General features: G+C 36.4%; 1 protein-coding gene across 1 annotated transcript in view; it reads left to right on the top strand.

Annotated features, from left to right (window-relative positions):
• The window catches only part of LOC126756212 (nuclear pore membrane glycoprotein 210), a 128,901-nt gene that overhangs the window by 62,387 nt on the left and 44,341 nt on the right, over window positions 1-22,173 (top strand). The window contains exon 21 of the mRNA XM_050469092.1: window positions 8,018-8,170. Within this exon, the coding sequence (XP_050325049.1) occupies window positions 8,018-8,170 (153 nt within the window). The remainder of the gene's footprint in view (window positions 1-8,017; window positions 8,171-22,173) is intronic.

The raw sequence follows: 22,173 nt of genomic DNA, 5'->3' as shown, positions 1-22,173 counted from the left end.
CTTGCCTTTACAATAAGCTCCTGAGAAGTGGTCCCTCGGAATGCGCCTCTTTATGTACCAGTCCATTAGTCTCTCCTGAGTTTTTAGTAAGAAGGAGGAGAGGCTGATGGGCCTTAAGTCCTTGGCCGTAACGTGGGAGTCTTCTGGATGAAACCCAGTCTTATGAAGTTTCCCGGCTCCCATCGAACCCCCATTTCTCCCTTCGCTTTCTTAAGCTACATAGTACAAAAATGTTCTTTTATAAATGTAAAAGATAAAAAGAAAACATAAGAAAATTAAGATGTCTTCACATGCTCTCTGAAAATATTTTACAATCCATTTCACATTCTGCAAGAAAAGGTCAGCCAAAACAAATTATACTATTTTCCCTTATTTATACATACAAGTAAGGAAAAGCCGGGGAAACACTTTCAGGTTTTGCAAAACTTTATATAAAACTAGAGGTTGCACTGTTATTAGAAAGAGATTTCTTCGGAATTTTATTGAGATATCTTACATGTTGACCGATAGAGGTCTTATAAAGACAACCGGAAGTTCAAAAATATTTATATAAGGTTTTATATGGGTGCTAAGGAAAATATTGACCCGGTTTAACCGATTTTTGGCACAATGGCATGCTCTCATTATAAAAGTAAGCTCCTCGAATCTCAATACCAGACCGCACAGATATGTATAAAAATTTGGCTATACACACTGGGCTAGCTCCGAATTGCTTCCGCATCTACCATATTCTCCAGATCTTGCCCCCAGCGACTATATCCTGCTTTCAGATCTGAAAAGAAGGCCCGCTGGGAAGAAAATTTTTTCGAATGAAGAGGTGATCACCGAAACTGAGGCCTATTTTGAAGTATAGGGCTAATCGTACTACAAAAATTGTATCGAAAAGGCAATTATGTGAAATAAAAAAACGAATTTTTCCAGAAAAAGCGTTTTACTGTGGTAGGCCGAGGTCTTTTCATTTGACCTGTCACTATACTTTTATAGTCAGTAATCTATTTCTCTGTGAATGGAAATAACTAGGTTAGGTTAGGTGATACTGGCCGGCTATCACGACTTACATAGACATATTGGTTCCTAGTAATGCCAGATGGAGGTTCAGTTTAATTTGAGGTGAAGAATTCATCTTACAGAACGTCAACGTTTGTTTTGAACTTTAAGAGTAACTTGGTAACTAAGTTTGATGCTTCGTCTAGTCTTTTGACATTCGAAGCGCTTAGACGAGTTCTATATAGTGGTGGACGCAGGGATATAAGGTGTTCCAGCGAAATCATTTTGCACTCTTCACTGAGGAACAAGAGTAGAATTGGCAGTGGTGGTCTTACAGTGCATTGTTTCACCTTTTTCTTCAATATCTATTTTCATAAATCCATAAATCTTTTGTTTCATGTTGTCAGCAGGTACAATGGCTTCATATTATACATTCCCATAATTGCATAAATCATAAAATTGATTTTTGTTGAGTTCAATATGTATTGCGACTAAAAGATTTGTCTGACATGTCGGCAATTGTATAGAATAAATTTTCGAATTCCTATAACAATTTATTACAACGCCTAAATAGACATTGTGTTCTTATCTCGAAGAGGAAACCATATTTTTGATTAATTTTACGCCGAAGAAAGCTTTTCACAACAACAAATGCACTGTTGTGGCATTTTCCATTTCTATGAAATAAATTCGTATTTAATTTATTTCTAATCAAGACAAATCGCATATTGTCTATTTATAATTTGAGGATTTTAACACCAGCCACACTCACTAACACACACACCCACATTCACATCTGTGTTTAATTTATTTTCAATTTGCAACTTTATACACGCATTCAGCCACTATGTAGATGCTAAGTATAAGTAGTGGGCAACAAAGTATTAAATTTGCAATAAAGTAGCACATATTTGCTGAGCTTCACTATATTGTGGCTATAATTTAATTATTTGTCCAAAAGTGTGTGAACTTTTGTAAATATTGCCACAAACAGATCTAGCAAATTATTGTAAATCACAAATGAACGTCATACACACACATTCTTACATAAATTTATATAGATGCGATACATTTTCAAACAAAAATTCTCGATAATGACAACCCAATAAGCATTGAGGAGATATCTATTCCTAAAAGCTTGAGGAACTCTACGGTGTTCAATTTGACATCAAATGTTATGCCTTAACAACTCTTCTGCTTTAGAGAAGGGGGTCTTCCGCAAGCCTTTCTCAAATTTCTCTCTATATATTTCGTGATTCTACACTCTATCCAAATTCAGTTAATGTTAAGGATTATAGATTTCTCAATTTAAGACATTGCACTACATTATACTTGCATATAAAAAATTGTTGCTTGTACATACTAAAAAATTACATTATTCTTTTTTTGAAATACATTTGAAAAAATTCGTTATATTTGTTCTCTAACCTTTTGTTATATATATTTGAGTTTAAGTTGTGAAATATAGTTTCGTCATATTTAATTATTAGTTATTCTAAATGTTATTCTTATTGATAATAATCCTGTGAGTGTTCAGTTGAAGTAATGTTGCAAGCAATGTCTTCCTGGATTATCTCTAAACTTTGGTTAATCACTTTTGGCAATTGAGAATTATAGTTCCTTCAAGGTGATCAACCTAATGGTAAATATATATATATATCTTTTCTTTGATGTGGAGAATATTATGTTCGTCCAGTTGAATTACTGTTTAGACACAAAATATTTTTGGCAATTTCTTCTAACTTTAACAATTACATTTGAGTTTTGCCACGATATGAAATATCTTCTAGTTAGATGTTGAGGGAGCATTCTATGATTGTTAAGTTGAACACTGTGAAAAAAATGTCATTTTCATATTTTTCTCTGAGTTTTGTTCCTCTTCCCCCGCTTACGCTGTTATGGCCAAGTTAACAACAGCGCGCTAGTAGTTTCTTCTCTTCGCTATTTGGCGCCAATTCGAGATACCAAGTTTATCCAGTCCTCCTACATCTGATCTCTCCAACGGAGTAGGTCTTCTTCCTCTGCTTCCACTCGCGGCTACAGAATTGAAAACCTTCAAAGCTGGAGTGTTTTCATCCATTCGAACAACATGACTTAGCCAGCACAGCCGCTGTCACTTGATTTACAGAACTATGTCAATGTGTGCCGTATATTTCGTACAGCTTATCGTTGCATCGACTGCCGTTCCCGTTGCCGTTGCCAATGCGCGAAGGGCCATAAATCTTCCGCAAAGCCTTGCTCTCGAACACTACCAGTGCCAACTCATCAGTGATGTCATTAATAATAAGTGTCTTGTAGAATTTGGTCTTTGTTCGTAAAGAGAGTGCCTGTTGGCGAGAGTCCTCTAAGTTTTAGGTTGTAATATTAGATTGGGTTGAAAATTATAATTCTCTCAAATTGAAAAATTAAATTTTCTGATGTTTTCTTAAAGGTGCCATCCGGCGGATGCAGTGAAATATCTAGAGCTCATTGTGTGTAGGAAGCTTTCATGCAAGCCGAATATCGAAGAGCGCAAAAATGGCATCGATTTCCTTATACTGCTTTAGACGAACCATTCGCCAAAAAGGGTTTTCTAACCGAAAGTGTTCCTCTTGCACTAAGACACCATAGTTAAGTCCATTTTGTTGTATGGAGTATTTATGTGGTGGAGGGAGGAAAAGACCACATTTTGAAAGAAACTTGAAAGCACTCAACGGACGGCGCTCATCAGCATATGGGCTCACAGACTCGAATAATCTGGGTTCCTAAAAGAAAACTGGGTATTGTAGTCGCCATGTTGGTTGTGAGAAGAAGCCGTTAAATGACAGAGGGCAGTGAGCTTCTTTACGGATGGGCAAAGCTTGGGGGGAAGGTTGGTTACTACCAGGAGCTCTGGAGTGCAGCCTCCTCCAGAGAAGCGACCATCCACTCAGATAAAAGCCTTTTGGACCAAGATTCCAAGAGATCTTGTGATCTGCCCTCAGTAAGGCTAGCCTCTCTCTAGTTGTGGGAGTTTTAAAAGGTCATTGCCCTATAGGCGTCGATGCTGTTAGACTTACCGGACGCCATCTGCAGTTGTTGTGTGGAAGAAGATGAGGTAGAAACAACTCAATACATCCTTCTTGACTGTCCCGCGTTTGGGAAGTCAAGACTTAAACATTTGGGAGCGCATACCTTCAGACATCCCACCGAACTGGCGGAAATGGAAATTAAGCGCTTGTGCAAATTTGTATTGGCTACCAAGCGTTTTGCTAACTCATAACTTCGAACACGGAAGTTTTTCTCTCTAGATCAGCCATCTAAACGAACCTAACCTAGTCAAAGTACTGTTGAAAAACAATGTCTTCCTGAATTGCTTCTCTAACCTTTGGTTAATCGATATTAATGTTGAGAACTATAGTTCTCTCATATTCAGAACATTATTTCAAATTGTCTTTTCGTTGTGGATAGTCCTATGGTTGTATATTATTGTTAAAAAGAATTGTCAATTTACATTTCTTCATCTAACCCATGGTTAAACACATTTGAGTTAATTTTGAGAATAATAGTTTTCTTATTTCGAGATTCATGTTGAAATACAGCTGCAAAAGCCATCTCCTAGCAGTTTTTCTTATATTTAAATACGTCTGGGTTAAAGTTGGGAATTCTCAAGATCATTAAATTGGAAAAGTTTTGTTTACGCTGTGACGTTCTGTTGACAGTAAAAACGAGCTTCCTTCTTTTCCTTTCCTTTCCTTCGTGACCTCTAATTTGATTCAAGCCTAAATGTTCATGGGGCTGAAATGACACACTTCCGTGACACACATCGCTAGCAATAAATTTAAATACTAAACTAATAATTAATATGGACGCGTATGTACTTAAATCAACGAAGTAAATGTGAGCATATTTGTACATTATATACACATTGCATAAATACAAGTATAACGACCTATATGGCAAGTAAAGTAAATATATAATCACTGTGTGCAAATTCGCTTTGCTATATATCTATCTGTAAATAAGTACTTATGTATATATATGCATGTTTGTAAGTGCATATGTATTGTATAAATATTTGTTATTCGCTGACTGCTGTGTTAATTAAAATAGCTAAGACATTACCGACCTTAGAAACCACAAACACATACACACACACCAGTATTGTGCTAATAATGGAGCGAAAACTCAAATAAATGTTAGTGAGTTCTCAATTCTGTATAAATCCAAGGCTTAATGCAACTATAGCAAATAAATTTTTATAATTTTCGATTGATCATATTTATAATTATATAATATGGCTCATAAATCTTGAGCAAATCAACCGGTTCGTCATCGTCTATGTTTTTGAGCAATACAATAGGACGGGCTTATTCATAAACTTATAGATCCTAGTAGGGATCTGATTCCCAATTGTCTATCGATCCCAAAGTAGACCCTGCAAGCAAGAGTTATTCTGATCTCCAGGCTTAGATTCTTGGTGGAATTTAGCCTGTTCGTAGATAGACAAATTTATAGCAGCCAAGGAATCTCTAGGTACATTTTCTTGCCCTCTTTTACAATAAAGTCGACCTCAAATATAATATTTATTTGACCTTATAACTCTGCTCCTAAACGTTCCCTTCTTCAGCAAGTCCCAGGATTTGAAAGTATTATTTATATAGTAAGGATATAATATTTTTTGATCAGATACGATTTTCGCACGGTAATAATGATCAGCCACTAGACATGTTGCCATAATATAACGGGTGATCCAAGTAGATGTACTTTTTTCAATAGCTTTTTTTGACAGATCTCGCGTGAGTGGTGTCAAGCTGTGATGTTATTTTTGTTCATTATTGTTTGGCGACTGATTATGGAGCAATGCCTGAACATCGTTTACAAATCGATCGATTTTACTACAAAAATTTCCGTTTTGTAAAGAATGTTTTTCGTTTCGTCAATTTATGGTCAACATAATCGGCCTACTGAACGTACTATTCGCCACACCATCACCCATCTCGAGACCCAGCATTCATTATTGGATAATATTCGACCGAATAGACCACGTCCAGCTTGCCGTGAAGAAAATATAGCAGCCATAGCTCAGAGTTTACACGAACACCGTGGCAACTTGGTATGACGTATGGAACGACTTGGCGCATTTTACATCGAGATCTTAAATTGAAAACATACAAGCTTAACTCGAGCAAAATTTTGTCAGCGATGTGGTCCTTTTCTGGCTCAATGGGTAGGTAAACAAACTTAATTGCCGCATTTGGGACTAAGAGCAAGCTGAAGAGATTCAAGAGCTGCCTTTTCATCCAGAAAAAACAACGGTTTGATGTGGTTTGTAGGGGATGGAATCATCGGCCCATATTTCTTCAAAAATGATGTCAATGAGAACATAACCGTCAATGGCGACCATTATCGCGCCGTAATAACCGACTATTTGATGCCTGAAATCGAAGCTTGTGATCTCGGCGACATTTGGTTTGAACCAGACGGCACCACATCCCACACATCGCATCACTCAATAGATTTATTGAGAGAACACTTTGGTCAGCGGATAATTTGACGTTTTGGGTCAGTCAATTGGCCACCAAGATTGTTAGACTTTTTCCCGTGGGGATATGTAAAGTTTAAAGTCTATACTGCCAATCCTGATTCGATTCAGGCATTGGAGCAAAATATGACACTTGTCATTCGCCAGTTACCAGTAAAATGCTCGAACGAGTCATAGAAAATTGGACTCAACGCATGGAACATCTGAGCCGAAGCCGCGGTCAACATTTGAAAGAGATAATCTTCAAAAACTAAATGCCAAAGAATGTTCTTTCGAGTGAAAAAAGTAGGAACCTCGAAATGGATCACCCTTTATACTTCATTTGGAACTCCGACGTACTTTCTATTATGTTAAATGTTTCACACTTTACTGGTTGCCAAAATGCAACAAACTACGTTGTTGTTGTCTACAAAAATGTACATTTGACTTTACTATAAGTATTTCTAATTTTCTCATTAACTTCATGTCAACTGACCTCAATCAATTTGCACACATTCGACTTTCCTGCTTTCCTTCGCCCATAATCAACAATTCTCTTTCGACGTGTGCTCTTCAAAATGCATACAGGGGGTGTTAACTTCTATGACAGTGGGGAGAGATTTAATAACTTTGACATTTCACTAGTGTTATGGAATAATAATATCTCAAAAAGATTTTGACTTTTGTCAGAGACGCATATAGCTCCCTTACAAAATGAACCATCGGAATCAAGTCCTTGTATGTGAAACTTTTTTATTTGACGAGATATCTTGACGAAATTTGACATGTATTGTTGTCCAAAGCAACGGTACAATCTCCGAAGAAATTATTGAGATCGGGACACTATATCATATAGCTGCAGTACAAACAGATTAATAAAAATACAATTTTTATATACAATCTTTTGTATTTGTGTAAGGTTTCGGTGCAACCGAAGTTAACTTTGTTTTATTATCCAACCTAGCTGCCCATTCCCTTGTTGTTTGGTGTATTATGAGATATCACGTCTCAATCGTCGCCATTCTCCTCCTTACATGATCTGCATTCTGTCAGTTCCCCTTTGGCATATTTCTGTAGTTGAGACTATGATTATATTTTATAATTTCCCTTTTAGTACTGTATATTTATCTTTCATACTCACCTCTACCATGTGCCATAATTTCCTCACTTAGTATACTCACCATTCATACGACCTAAAGTAATTTCGTGGTACAGCGTGTGTTGGTGATATTCCAAGACTTCAACTCAGGTTGCTTCAAGATGCCTTGAAAGAATATATTTTTCGTTACTTAAAATTTAATAAATTTTAATTTGGAATACAAAAGATGACGCACCCTGTATATTTAAAATGCACATATTCATAAACACTATCAATGCATAAGCCCTCACATAAACATAACAATTTGTAACAACAAACAATCAATTGATTTGCAAGAATGTCCAAACATACCAACACATACATATGTATATACACTCATACATATATATATTTATTATGCAACTGTTTATTAAGAATACTCGTATTTAATTTCCCATTTAAATTTGCAGGTGAAAGCGTCGGATGCAAAATATTTGCAAGTCATACAAGAAGTAAAGGCGCACGGCTCCTTGCAGTACAAGGTGAAGATACTGCACGAACTGCCAACGGATGAGCAATTATTTATCCGTGTCCATTCACCAACAACGCAACAAGACATTGAGGTAAGCCGACAGTAGTAAATAATGAATTATCACCACAAAGTGTTGGCCAAGCGAGATATCATGCACGTGTGGCAAATCCATATGCATGTATGTGTGTTGTTATATATATATGTACATGCATGTGTGTATGTGTGTGTCGCCCGTTTAGCTGCACAACGAGCCAGATGGTCGTCGTTACCGCTGCCGGTGGCGCTGTTGTTGTTATTGTTGCCGATGATGACAAAGCAAAGAGTGCCTTTGCCGGAAGTCCTTACTTAAGGCTCATGTACACTGCACACACATACGAGCATGCATATGTAATTTGAATAATACATGCATATGCATATATTTGCCAGTCGCAATTACAAGCACGTGAGCTGCTGTGTGTGTATGTGTGTGTGGCGCCGGAAACGAGTAAACGTCCGAGTAATTCACACGTGATTACCGATATGAAAAATGGTTGCTTACTCTATGACTCCACCAACAGGCGACCAGCTGCCTAAGCTCTTGCACATACATACATACATACTTGCTTACATACACATACTTGCAATATCTATACTTGCAACACACAAATAGAGAGAGTCTGCGTCTAAAGTGCCTAAGTAATTTGTGTTACGAGTACTTTGTGTTTTGCAAGTGTGAAAATATGGCCGAGAGCGACGCCCGGCTCCAACTCAGCCTTGCCACAGAGAATTGTTCTGCAAAGATTCTGTTGCTGTTTATTTGGGTTTTGTATTTCTATTTGGCCATTGTTGGCGTTTAAATGGAAATATGCATTCCCTTTTCGGTCTGGTTTTGCTGCTGCTGCGGCGTGCGGCCGGTAAATGCAGGGCATATTTGCAAGGCAAATTGAATATCAGACACTTCCATTTAATTAACTCAATTGTTCCATGTTTGAGGTAGTTTTTCTAAATCTTTAAATATTTAATTAAAAGTAAAAAACTAAGAATTTTTGTAAAAATTTACAATTTTTAGAGATAATTTAACAATTTTAGTACTTCTTCTTTGTACAATTGGTCCTAAGCATCTCCCATAACTATTCCTTTAAGCACCCCTTAAAATTTTATCTTTGAACGGTGTTCTTAAAATATCAACTTTTAAAGGTTGAAAGATCCAGACCTTGCAGCATGTTTTCGTTCACATAAATAATGTTCCAGCTTCTCGTCATCCTCCGCGTTTCCTTTTCATTCCATTGAATCCACTTTTACCATTTTCTGAAGCTGAGATCTTGAGAGTAGCTGCCCTGTGCTGACCCCTACAATATTCTCTTTCCGAGATCTGAGGTGTCCTAGAGGAGTACATTGCTGCAAACAAACCTTGAAAGAACTGAATGTTCTGGGGCAAGTTAGAGGAATTGTATTGTCAGCTGTCTACGAGCGGGCCAGCTCGTTTGCCTTTAGGTTTCCTTCTATTTCTATATGACAGGTTACCCAGATCATATTAACGAGTTACCTACTGAGAGTCTAGTTATTACCAGCTTGAATAATACGCAATGATACATAGTATAGACACTACGTTTAACCTTACTTGGCACTTTGCTAGCCAATAGAAGGTTTATGTACTTGCTGGGTAGAGCAGAAGGTGCCAAGCGCTACTGTTATGTTCACAATATCGTCCAGAAAGACCCAATTGTAGTCATTTAGTTTCGCATTTGCCTATTTAGCTCGAATTCATTAACAATGTCGCTTATGCTACCATGCCCGAATTTGGCTCTGATGACCTAAAATCATAAGCTGGCTGACCAAAAGCATTGACTTCACTTGCTTGTATATCAGCCTGTCAAGAAAGTATCGAGAATTTATAAATAAAACAAAATATCGTCATCCAAATTTATTTTATCGCCTTCAAAATTCGACAAACACTACTCAGGTCGACTGACATAAACAGCTGCTGTAAACACACTGGTTGACAGATCGCGCTAATTTTTCGCATCATAATTAAGAACAGTTTTACCAACCTTGGAAAAAAAATTTACCTGTCTTCTATATAAGCGGGAGATGAGAGGGGGAAATAAAGAATTTCCGATACTTTTTTGACAGGGAATATTGGCTGGATGTCGGGGATAGCTTCCAGAGCTTTGGTTGACGTAGTTTTCAGCAAGCAGGCCTCTTGCACCTGTTTCAGTGGCTTAATACGGCACTTTTTCGATAATGTCCCCCACCGTACCGCCGCAACGTTTGTTTGTATGGGGAGGATTACACTTGTGTAGAGCCAATAGTTCATGCGGTGTCGAAACTCCAATTTGAGGGCAATGAGTCTTTGCAGGATTTGCAGATCGAAGATTTTCGAAGCCCTGCTCTTAATAAGTACTCCTACCAGTTTATTTTTTTTATCTAACATAGAATAACTTCGATATGTTTGACATAGCTCGAGGGGATAATTTTTCTTTTTAAAGAACGTAAATTGAATTGTGAAATTTTTGTTCTTCTTTTGAAAATAGTAGAGCTATATAGTTGTTCAGCTTGAGCACAGATTTCCCAAGAGATTTAATGAAAAACTTTTTCCTTAACTTTAAATTCGGCGTCCAATCGACCCAATTTCAGCAAGTAATATTGTTTATTGATCGTTTTAGTCACTGAAAATAATTCCAAGGGAATCATAAAAAATACTGGCTTAACTCTTTCGGCCGACAATTATATAGCGGACCGGTTTGACTGAAGTATGTCTTATTGGTTTGAAGTAGTGTCATATTTTCTTCACCTTGTGGTAACACCGAAGTCCGAAATTTGTGCAGAACCCATATGTCTAGATGTTGCAAGAAAAGCTATTAGCTGAAATATTTTATCATTCATTAGGAAGTCTGAGAGATAATAATTCTCTCGACCACATTTGTCTGTATTATTGTACGGTGAATGACGAAGATTTCTTCTTTGCCACCAATTCAATTAAACTCTTCAGACTCAAATCCGAAGTGAAGTTATTTCAAAGTACTCCTTGTTAACTAAATATAATAATTTAAAGTTTCAGGTATTATTTGAACCATCCATGTTCGAATTGTAAATGTTTTTGATTATAAATATCGTTACTGAGGCTTAAAGTTGGGCTGTAACCAGGCATTAAACATTTCTAATTAGATCAGTATTGGATTGGTAGGGCTGGAATTGAAAACATATGTTTATGCAGAGTTTGTTTGCCCCAAAAAGAAATTCCTTTCTCTCGCAAGCTTTCGAGAGGCTAGTTAATGAATCTCTACACAGGTATATGCCTTAGTAGCATTGTAAGTATGTCAACCAATGTTCTGAAATGTTACACAGTTCTCTCATTTTTGGTTACTCGAAATATTTCGCTACAAAACTTGTTCTATAAATGTTTGCATATCTTGTTAATCATTTATATGTATTCAGCGTAAACAGTTTAATTTTGAAATTTTCACGTCTTATATTGAATACATACACATACTACATAGTATTTCATATATGCCACATTTTCAATAAATCTGTGAAAATGTTTTCGAAGTTTGTTCGGTGGCTGTGTATGCCCCATATTATCATCACTCAATAACTTTACGTGGCCTTAATTGACATTCATTGTAGTAATTACTCAGCGATGACTGTTATTGCAGTAGTTAACAGAGTCGCGTGAAAAAGTTTGCAGATATAATAAGTATATATACATATGTATATGTATGTCATTTGGATATGTAAATCTCCATTGCTTTTTCAATTCCAGAAAATCCATTGCCTTTCCAGATTTGTTTGCTTAAATTTTAATAACTCTCATTCTCTTTAAAACTTGTGTTCCTAATATTAAGGACAACAAAATGTGGTGATTATAAAGTAAGTCTAAACTGACTTTACATGTTGGATATCGAATGAGAGCAAATTTGCAAGACGAACAATCTTTTAGTAGCCTCCATATGCAATCTCCTTGAGGGGCTCTATAAGTGTCTCACAGTTCGTCTGGGTAAAATACGAAAATCGCAAAATAATCTTTAGAAATATTTGAACATTCGGTTATCCATTTAGATTTTGTGTTAACAGGGATGAAATTCGGATAATATGAAAATACGATTAGTATTCGTTTGTATATTTATCCGGATAACAGGTGTAAAACAAAGTTGGGTTAATATTCCATTGTATATTTCACTGGATAATAGGTTTTAAAAAAATTGGCTTATTATTCATTTGCTGACATGGATAAAATCAGGAAAATATAAAAATAAGATTAATATTCCCTTGTATATTTCCCCGGATAATAGGTTTTAAAAAAATCGGCTTAATATTCATTTGCTGACATGGATAAAATCCGGATAATATGAAAATAAGATTAGTATTCGCTTGTATATTTATCCGGATAACAGGTTTAAAACAAAATTGGATTAATATTCATTTGCTGACATATATAAAATCCGGATAATATAAAAATACGATTAATATTGCCTTGTATATTTATCTGGATAACAGGTTTTAAAAAAATCTGGTTAATATTCAGTTGTTGACATGGATAAAATCCGGATAATATGAAAATACGATTAATGTTCGCTTGTATATTTATCCGGATAACAGGTTTAAAAAAATTTGGTTAATATTCATTTAATTGTGTATTAGTTATTTTGATTCTGCTTATTGAGTTTGGATAAGATTACTCAAGCGTTTTAATTAATAAATTATATATTTTCGCATATCCTAGCATCGGAATTTTGTTTATAGATACAGATTGGATTATTCTTCACAATATCCGAATACATTAAAAAACTGAATACCAGGTTACTTAGTTTTCATATGTATTCGGTTATTATAGTAAACATATTTCACTTATTTATTTGGATATGGAAATATTAATCTGTATACTATAATTAAATATCTGGATAAATTTTGGGTATCTAATTACTCAAAATGTCATATATGTATATGAACTTGAGTATTAAATAACTGATTTTAATTATGGATTTAATTATTGATTTGAATATTGTTTATGGATTCAAATATATTCGTGTAATCTGGATAAATTAAAAATGTGGAAAATAATCCGGATATCCGATAAACTAAATATAATTGTAAAAGATTTTTTTTATTTGTATATCCGGCTATTGTTAAATACGTCTTCTTCTTCTTAATTGGCGTAGACACCGCTTACGCGATTATAGCCGAGATAACAATAGCGCGCCAGTCGTTTCTTCTTTTCGCTACGTGGCGCCAATTGGATATTCCAAGCGAAGTCAGGTCCTTCTCCACTTGGTCCTTCTAACGGAGTGGTGGTCTTCCTCTTCCTCTGCTTCCCCGGCGGGTACTGCGTCGAATACTTTCAGAGCTGGAGTGTTTTCATCCATCCGGACAACATGACCTAGCCAGCGTAGCCGCTGTCTTTTAATTCGCTGAACTATGTCGATGTCGTCGTATATCTTGTACAGCTCATCATACCATCGAATGCGATATTCGCCGTGGCCAACGCGCAAAGGACCATAAATCTTTCGCAGAATCTTTCTCTCGAAAACTCGTAACGTCGACTCATCGGTTGTTGTCATCGCCCAAGCCTCTGCACCATACAGCAGGACGGGAATTATGAGCGACTTAAAGAGTTTAGCTTTTGTTCGTCGAGAGAGGACTTTACTTTTCAATTGCCTACTCAGTCCGAAGTAGCGCCTGTTGGCAAGAGCAATCCTGCGTTGGATTTCCAGGCTGACATTGTTGGTGGTGTTAATGCTGGTTCCTAAATAGACGAAATTATCTACAACTTCAAAGATATGACTGTCAACAGTGACGTGAGAGCCAAGTCGCGAGTGCGACGACTGTTTGTTTGATGACAGGAGATATTTCGTTTTGCCCTCGTTCACTGCCAGATCCATTTTCTGTGCTTCCTTGTCCAGCCTGGAGAAAGCAGAACTAACGGCGCGGGTGTTGAGGCCGATGATATCAATATCGTCGGCATACGCCAGCAGCTGTACACTCTTATAGAAGATGGTACCTTCTCTATTTAGTTCTGCAGTTCGAACTATTTTCTCCAGAAGCAGGTTGAAGAAGTCGCACGATAGGGAGTCGGAGAGGTCCTTCCCGATCCTGACGGAGCTTTTGGTGTTACTCAACGTCAGTTTACACAGCCGTATTAGTTTTGCGGAGATACCAAATTCAGACATCGCGACATAAAGACAGCTCCTTTTCGTGCTGTCGAAAGCAGCTTTAAAATCGACGAAGAGGTGGTGTGTGTCGATTCTTCTTTCACGGGTCTTTTCCAAGATTTGGTGCATGGTGAATATCTGGTCGGTTGTTGATTTTCCAGGTCTGAAGCTACACTGATAAGGTCCAATCAGTTCGTTGACGGTGGGCTTTAATCTTTCACACAATACGCTCGATAGAACCTTATATGCGATGTTGAGGACGCTAATCCCACGGTAGTTGGCGCAGATTGTGGAGTCTCCTTTTTTATGGATTGGCCAGAGCACACTTAAATTCCAATCGTTGGGCATGCTTTCGTCCGACCATATTTTACAAAGAAGCTGATGCATGATCCTTATCAGTTCTTCGCCGCCGTGTTTGAATAGCTCGGCCGGCAATCCGTCGGCCCCTGCCGCTTTGTTGTTCTTCAGGCGGGCAATTGCTATTCGAACTTCTTCATGGTCGGGCAATGGAACGTCTGCTCCATCGTCATCGATTGGGGAATCGGGTTCGCCTTCTCCTGGCGTTGTGCGTTCACTGCCATTCAGCAGGCTGGAGAAGTGTTCCCTCCATAATTTAGTTATGCTCTGGGCATCGGTCACTAGATCACCTTTGGGGGTTCTACAAGAGTATGCTCCGGTCTTGAAACATTCTGTAAGCCGCCGCATTTTTTCGTAGAATTTTCGAGCATTACCCCTGTCGGCCAGCTCATCAAGCTCATCAAGCTCTTCGTACTCACGCATTTCAGCCTCTTTCTTTTTCTGTCTGCAAATGCGTCTCGCTGCCCTCTTCAACTCGCGGTACCACACGTGTTGTGGTCGATCGTAACGTTGCGAGGTAGGCAGCCTGTTTTCTCTCCGCTGCGACACGGCACTCCTCGTCGTACCAGCTTTTCTTTTGCACTTTCCGAAAACCAATGGCTTCGGTTGCAGCTGTACGTAAGGAATTTGAAATGCCGTCCCACAGTTCCCTTATACCGAGTTGTTGACGAGTGCTCTTAGAGAGCAGGAGTGCAAGCCGAGTAGAAAATCGTTCGGCTGTCTGTTGTGATTGCAGCTTCTCGACGTCGAACCTTCCTTGTGTTTGTTGGCGTGCGTTTTTTGCTGCACAGAGGCGGGTGCGAATCTTGGCTGCAACAAGATAGTGGTCCGATTCTTTGTTAGGACCGCGGAGCGCACCCACATCTAAAACACTGGAGACGTGTCTTCCGTCTATCACAACATGATCGATCTGGTTGGTAGTTTTTCGATCCGGAGACAGCCAGGTAGCTTGATGAATCTTTTTATGCTGGAATCTAGTACTACAGATAACCATATTTCGGGCCCCGGCGAAGTCAATCAGCCTCAACTCATTTGGGGAAGTTTCGTCATGGAGGCTGAATTTACCGACCGTAGTGCCAAAGATACCTTCTTTGCCCACCTTGGCGTTAAAGTCGCCAAGCACGATTTTGACATCGTGGCGGGGGCAGCTCTCATAAGCGCGCTCCAAGCGCTCATAGAAGGCATCTTTGGTCAAATCGTCCTTCTCTTCCGTCGGGGCGTGGGCGCAAATCAGCGATATGTTGAAGAACCTCGCGTCTTATCCGTATAAATTAAATATCCGCAAAAAACTCTGAATATCAATCAGGTTATCCAAATTTTATATGTATACGGATATCTGAATAACCAGAGTTCGTTTATACTCGTATATTCGGATGTTGTAATATTCATGTTATCAAATTATACACATTCCATTATTCGAGTAGACAGAGTTTGTTTATACATATGTATGTATATTTAGATATGGCCACCATTCGTGTTATCTGGATAAATTGGAAATGTGGAAAAAATCCGAATATCTTGTTAACCAAATATACTTATAACGGGACTTTGCTTATATAACGGGTATACCGCATAAATTAAATGTTTAATAAAAAACTGGTTATATAGTTATCCAATTTCTAAACGTATTCGGGTATCATAATAAATAAACAGAGTTTTGCATGCGGATATTATAATATCCGCTTATCCAAATTTAATATACATATCCCATGCATATCCTAATGACCATGTAATCCTATGTATGTATATGAATAGTGGAATATTCATCTTATGCGTAAAATATCTGAAAAACTTTGGATAAGCGGTTATTTAATTTTTAAATGTTTTCGGATATCAGCGTGACCATAATTTTATATATTTGATATTGCAATATTAATGTTATTCGCATAAATGCAAAATGTGGAAAAAATCCGTATATCCGGTTATCCGCGTAACCGAATTTTGTTAATATACTTATTCGGATAATGAAATTTGTGCCATATCAGCAAATGACCACTCTACCGTTAAGTAAAATAAGGTATTTGGCACAAAACTGTTTAATTTGGCTAAATTTATTTTTTAAAAACTTAAAAAACTTGCTTTTGTGCCACCCTGTACAACTTGCCACATTTAAACCCGCCATTTGCTTTTCTGTAAATATAATTTTTTAATGTACACATTAGTACATTGCATTACATTTCCAGAATTATTAAATACATCCCTGTGAATATATATGTGTGCGTGCGTGTTTGTGTGTGTTGCAACCGCAGCGTTGCTGCCCCCCGCCCACATATAGCCCACATACGCGTACATATTAAATTTTTGGTCCAATATAATTTATTGCTGCTCATCTGTAGCAACGACAACAAGCAAGCAAGTAAACGAGCAAGCTGCAGCATTGCTATGCAACTGTTATTGTTGCACTGCTGATTGTTGCTGCTGCTGCTGCCCGTGCTGTTTGCTGCACAGATATAGTATGTCCTCGTTTGGTGCTTGCCACATCGCCAAAACGCACTCACACCACAATAACAAATTGAAAATATGGTTGGAAATTTTACGAGGATCATGTGAATAGCAACAACAATAACAACAACATCAGCAGTAGCGGCCAACCAACCGCAAGCATAGCCACAAAATTCTAAGCATGTTGCAACAGCAACAAAATTCTACAACTTAATATAACAACTCGACGAATGGCAGGCGAGGCAGCCACGCAGCAACGTTTGAAGGCAACAGAATTTGGGGAATATGCAGCGATGAACACACGCCACACACATGTGTGTTGGTGTGTGTGTGCAACCGTACAAAAGTTGTGGGTGCATGTTTATATTTTAATATGAAAGTATATATTATGAGCATTACGTGTGTTTTATTGATTTGTATTATTAGTTCATGTATTCTTTTTTTAAAATTAGTAAAAATTAAACAAATTAACTTATTAAAAAAATATATAAAATACCATATATGAAAAACTCCAAAAATTTGGTGCGACAAAACAAAAGCACGAAATGGTTTTATGATTGAAAAATTTATGTCTTTCAATATTTGGTTCTGTATCCCTTATTTTTCAATACAGTTGCACATCGGCTAGGCATGGACTCAATTAATTTATTTGATGTGTCCCAGGAAATGCTTTTCCATGCTACCTTCACTTGAATGTATAAAACGGCCTTATTTTTACAATTCTCAAGTCTGATTTTTCGATCTACAATTTACCATTGGTTCTCTATGGGATTGAGATCAGGTGATTGTGCGAGTCGCTTCAAAACCTCATTCCTGTTATCAACAAACCACTGTTTTACACAAATAGCAGTGTGTTTCTGGTCGTTGTCATGTTGATAACTCCATTTTAAAGCCATTTCTTCTGCAACATGTGGCAGCATTAATATTCTGAGAAATATTTTTATGCTTATATTTGTCCATTATACTGTTTATATGATGAATTTATCCTATTGCATTCCCTGGAAAACAACCCCACACTAGTACATTGTCTCCACCATGTTTCACCGCGCTTGTTTTATAACGTTGATTTAGGCGTTGTCCCTTCGGTCTGCCTACCAGCTTCAGCCCATCTCAATCTTTGATATTAAACTTCGATTCGCCAGAAAAAAGTACAGTTTGCCATTTGGTAATCGCTCAATTTATGTGCATCCTCACAAATTCCAATCACGCCAGTCTGTTCTTTAAATAAATAATACGGCTTTTTTGCAATAACTTGCTACAGGTAGCATGAAAATTCCCCATCGACAGCTCGACGTTGTATGGATCTCTGTAATATATTTAACCGTAATTGTCTTACAATAGATATTGCCGATATAAAAGGGTAATTTTTTATTGCCCGAATGACTCCCTTATCCTCTCGTTCGGTTGCTCTCCACGGCCGTCTACCTCTATGCGCTGTAACCAAAGAGCTTGATTTGCGAAATTGGCTAAATGTTCGGGAAACATTAGGATGATTTATTCCAAACTTTTTTGCAATAGTCATAACCGATTCTCTTTTCTTAAAATCCTTAACAAATTTTTTTCTAAAATGAACAGAATACTTATTTCGAGCCATTGAAATATCTTTCTCTTTAACATACAACCAACCGTACTGAATGACGAACTGCAACTGAATATGCATTAATATTTTTCTAATTAGGTAATAACTACACATATCCAACATTTTTGATCATTAAAAACCGTTTGACAAACAATTAATGTGCAATTAATGTAAATTCTTAGTTATGTGCTTTTGTTTTGTCGCACCAGATTTTTGGAGTTCTTCATATATTTAATTTTATATAATATTTTAGTAAGTTAATTTGTTTAATTTTTACTAATTTTAAAAGAAGAATACATGAACTAATAATACAAATCAATAAAACATCACGTAATGCCTACTTTATGATTTTATTCGGTTAAATACCGACAAGGCAGATTCTGTGCTTTAGTTTTGTCGCACACTTTAGTAACTGTTTATCGCAACTTCCAATTCCACAAATCTTTATGAGCAGTAACAAAATTCTTAATTTATTTTGCAAAAGGATGTCAAGCACCAAGTCCTTTATTTTATTGACGTGTTGATCATCAGTTGATGTCGATGGCCGTCCGCAACGTGGTTCGTCGTCAACGTGTTCTCAACCTTCTTTGAATAATTGTACCAAAAACACTTTCTGGCAACAAATAATTATCACCGAAGGCCTCTTCCCACATTCTGAACATTTCGAATGCACTTTATGTACTTCAGAAAGACAAGCGTACACTTAACACCAATGATGATTTTGATGTGACATTTGACACAGATGTGACTGACAGTGGTACCAACAGAAATAGAATAGAAACAAAAATATATCGACGAATGAGTTTTCACTCGAAATTTAAATTAAAAAATCTTCTAATATTCTAGTTAGATCAGTAAGAGTTTTTGTGATTTTTGGCAGAACAAATATCTCTAAATAAAGATTAAATTTAAAGAGACAGACAAACTTTATATAAAAGAGAGAATGATATATAATATTATCCTTTTCGCCCTGCCAAATTAATTTCGTACATTAAGACTATAATTGAGATGCCGAAATTGTATAAAGAAATAAATCTCCATCTCGAATTCAGTTTGCAAAAGTATATCCGACGGCCCTGTATTGTTTTTTTTTTTTTTTTTTTTTTTTTTTTTTTTTTTGTTTTTTTTTTTTTTTTTTTTTTTTTTTTTTTTTTTTTTTTTTGTTTTTTTTTTTTTTTTTTTTTTTTTTTTTTTTTTTTTTTTTTTTTTTTTTTTTTTTTTTTTTTTATTTTTTTTTGTTTTTTTTTTTTTTTTTTTTTTTTTTTTTTTTTTTTTTTTGTTTTTTTGTTTTTTTTTTTTTTTTTTTTTTTTTTTTTTTTTTTTTTTTTTTTTTTTTTTTTTTTTTTTTGTTTTTTTTATATAATTTATTGTATATACCAGCAATTGAGCATTTTTTTCCAGTATAAATTAATTTGAGCCCCTAAAGGCCCATTAAATTCCTAAATTCTTGGATAAGACTATGTAGAGGAGGAGTAAAATGACGAAGACGATGATATATAAAAATCGATACCATTTAAATCGTCAGTTAAAACCAGTGACATTACTCCGATTTCTTCGTCAAGATTATTGTGTGAAATATTCCGCTTTATCGTAAACTTCGCGTGAACAAATCATTCCCATAAATTTTTATTCTAACGCGACCGAAAGATTCGTATCACCAATTTCGAGTGAAATGTTCGAATTTCGATTAAATTATTGTGAGCTTCGGCAAGCTGTCGCATATGGTTTTGTTTTGATTAAGTAACATTGAAAAAAAAACATTGTCAACTTATAAAGCAAATTATGCGACTGCCAACGCGTGTTTTTGTTTTTAATTATATATCGTACATATATTTTTGATTTGATCGGTATTAGCTGCATTAATAATTATTGGAATAATGTTTTTAAAAAATCCACTGCCCCACTTTGGATAGACATTTGAAAGTAGGAGTTACCTTTTCATTCTGAACTCGATTCCGCAGGTGGCCCTTGCTATTTAAAAAATTATGTATTTTGATTCCTAATATTTTATACACTTCCTTGTTGTTGTTTTTTGAAACTCGTTTTTTATATCATGTTTTTCAGCCTTACTATTGACCAGAAATGTCAACTGTATTTTATTAAAAGGCCTTAGTTCATAAAAAATGTTTTTAAAATCATGAAAATAGTTAGTAAAGTATGCTTACATGTTATTGATAATTGTTCCAAAATATTTTATGAAAAAATTTCATGGATTCGTGTGAAAAATTATAGGGAACATTTTCGAACATGGGAGATTTTTCCTATTTGCGACAAGAAAAACACAAATTTGTGGATAAGGCTGATTGATTTATTAGAAGATGCCAAATGTGAATATATTACTGTATATATCCTCCAATCCGCCATATTATGAATGTGAGCATCTAGGTAAACACCGGCCAGTATATAGAGTTAACTTCCTAATATTAAGCGAGAATGTTTGATTTAGTGTAAACTTCGTTGCTGTCAAAAATAAATGTAATTAGCCCACATCTTCCCTGAAACCCCATGTAACGAGTTTAGTTATTTCTTTCTGTGTGATGAATTTCAATGTCTCAGACGTTAAGTGCAATTACTTAATGAAGTGAGTATTTTGGTCTCAGCTTAACCCTGGTCGAGACCAATGGTGCTTGGCTAGGCCAAGTGGTGTTTACATACATTTGTATGGAAATACGTGTTGTATTTACGCTCATATATGTACAATATAGATACATTTTTGAAATTTCTTACCTCTCGATTTGGTTGAAATCAAATTGACTGCCTTGTTCACGCTTGGCGTGGCAATAGCGTTACAAAAAAAAATAGGGTCTCGATGAGGGTTAAAATAGCTCTGAATTTGAAAGAATCGCAATCCACAAATTGAAGGATGTTTATTGGATGGTTAGAGTGATTCGTTTTTTGACATAAATTCGCATCGTTTCCTTCGATAACTTGTTCTCGTTTTGAAGGGAATTTCACCCAAATAAAATCCTTGTCGCCGCAAGCAAAAAACTGTGATTTTCGCCACAGACACACAGGTGTTATTAGGTCTCAGTTTTGGACATTCGGTGAATCTCAACAAAGCTCGCGAAGCTTTTGGCGATTCAATATCGATAACTTTGGCCTGGCGATACTATTGTACTATATAATTAAGATAGTTAAGACCATATAATTATTGCTGAAACTAAAAGAAGGCGGCCTGGCACCCAATCGACCCAAGTAGTAGTGTACTGCATGTTTGGATTTTCTTCAGAAAACTATAAAACAAATCAGAAAATAATACTTTAGCAATGAGTTATCACTCTTCAGTATCCAGTTGTTGTTGTTTTACTTACTGCTTTGGCTCAAGTATCAAATTTATCAATCGCTGCAATTCCATTGAATTACTCGCACATCAGTATTTGATCATTCGAGATTGCACATACCATAATGATAAGGATGTTGAGCAATTTCCGCATTTCACGCGCTGCGCCGCGCTTTCTCATGTGGTTGGTATTATTTTACTCGACAAAAAGAAAAACAATAACAACACACATGCATTAGATATGCGCTGGTGTTTGTGTGTGTGTGTGTGGCGCACTCACCCATTACTTGCGATTTGCCAGCAATTCC

Source organism: Bactrocera neohumeralis, chromosome 4 (assembly GCF_024586455.1).
Source record: "Bactrocera neohumeralis isolate Rockhampton chromosome 4, APGP_CSIRO_Bneo_wtdbg2-racon-allhic-juicebox.fasta_v2, whole genome shotgun sequence".
Lineage (NCBI taxonomy): Eukaryota > Metazoa > Arthropoda > Insecta > Diptera > Tephritidae > Bactrocera > Bactrocera neohumeralis.
This window is presented reverse-complemented; position numbering and strand designations above follow the sequence as displayed.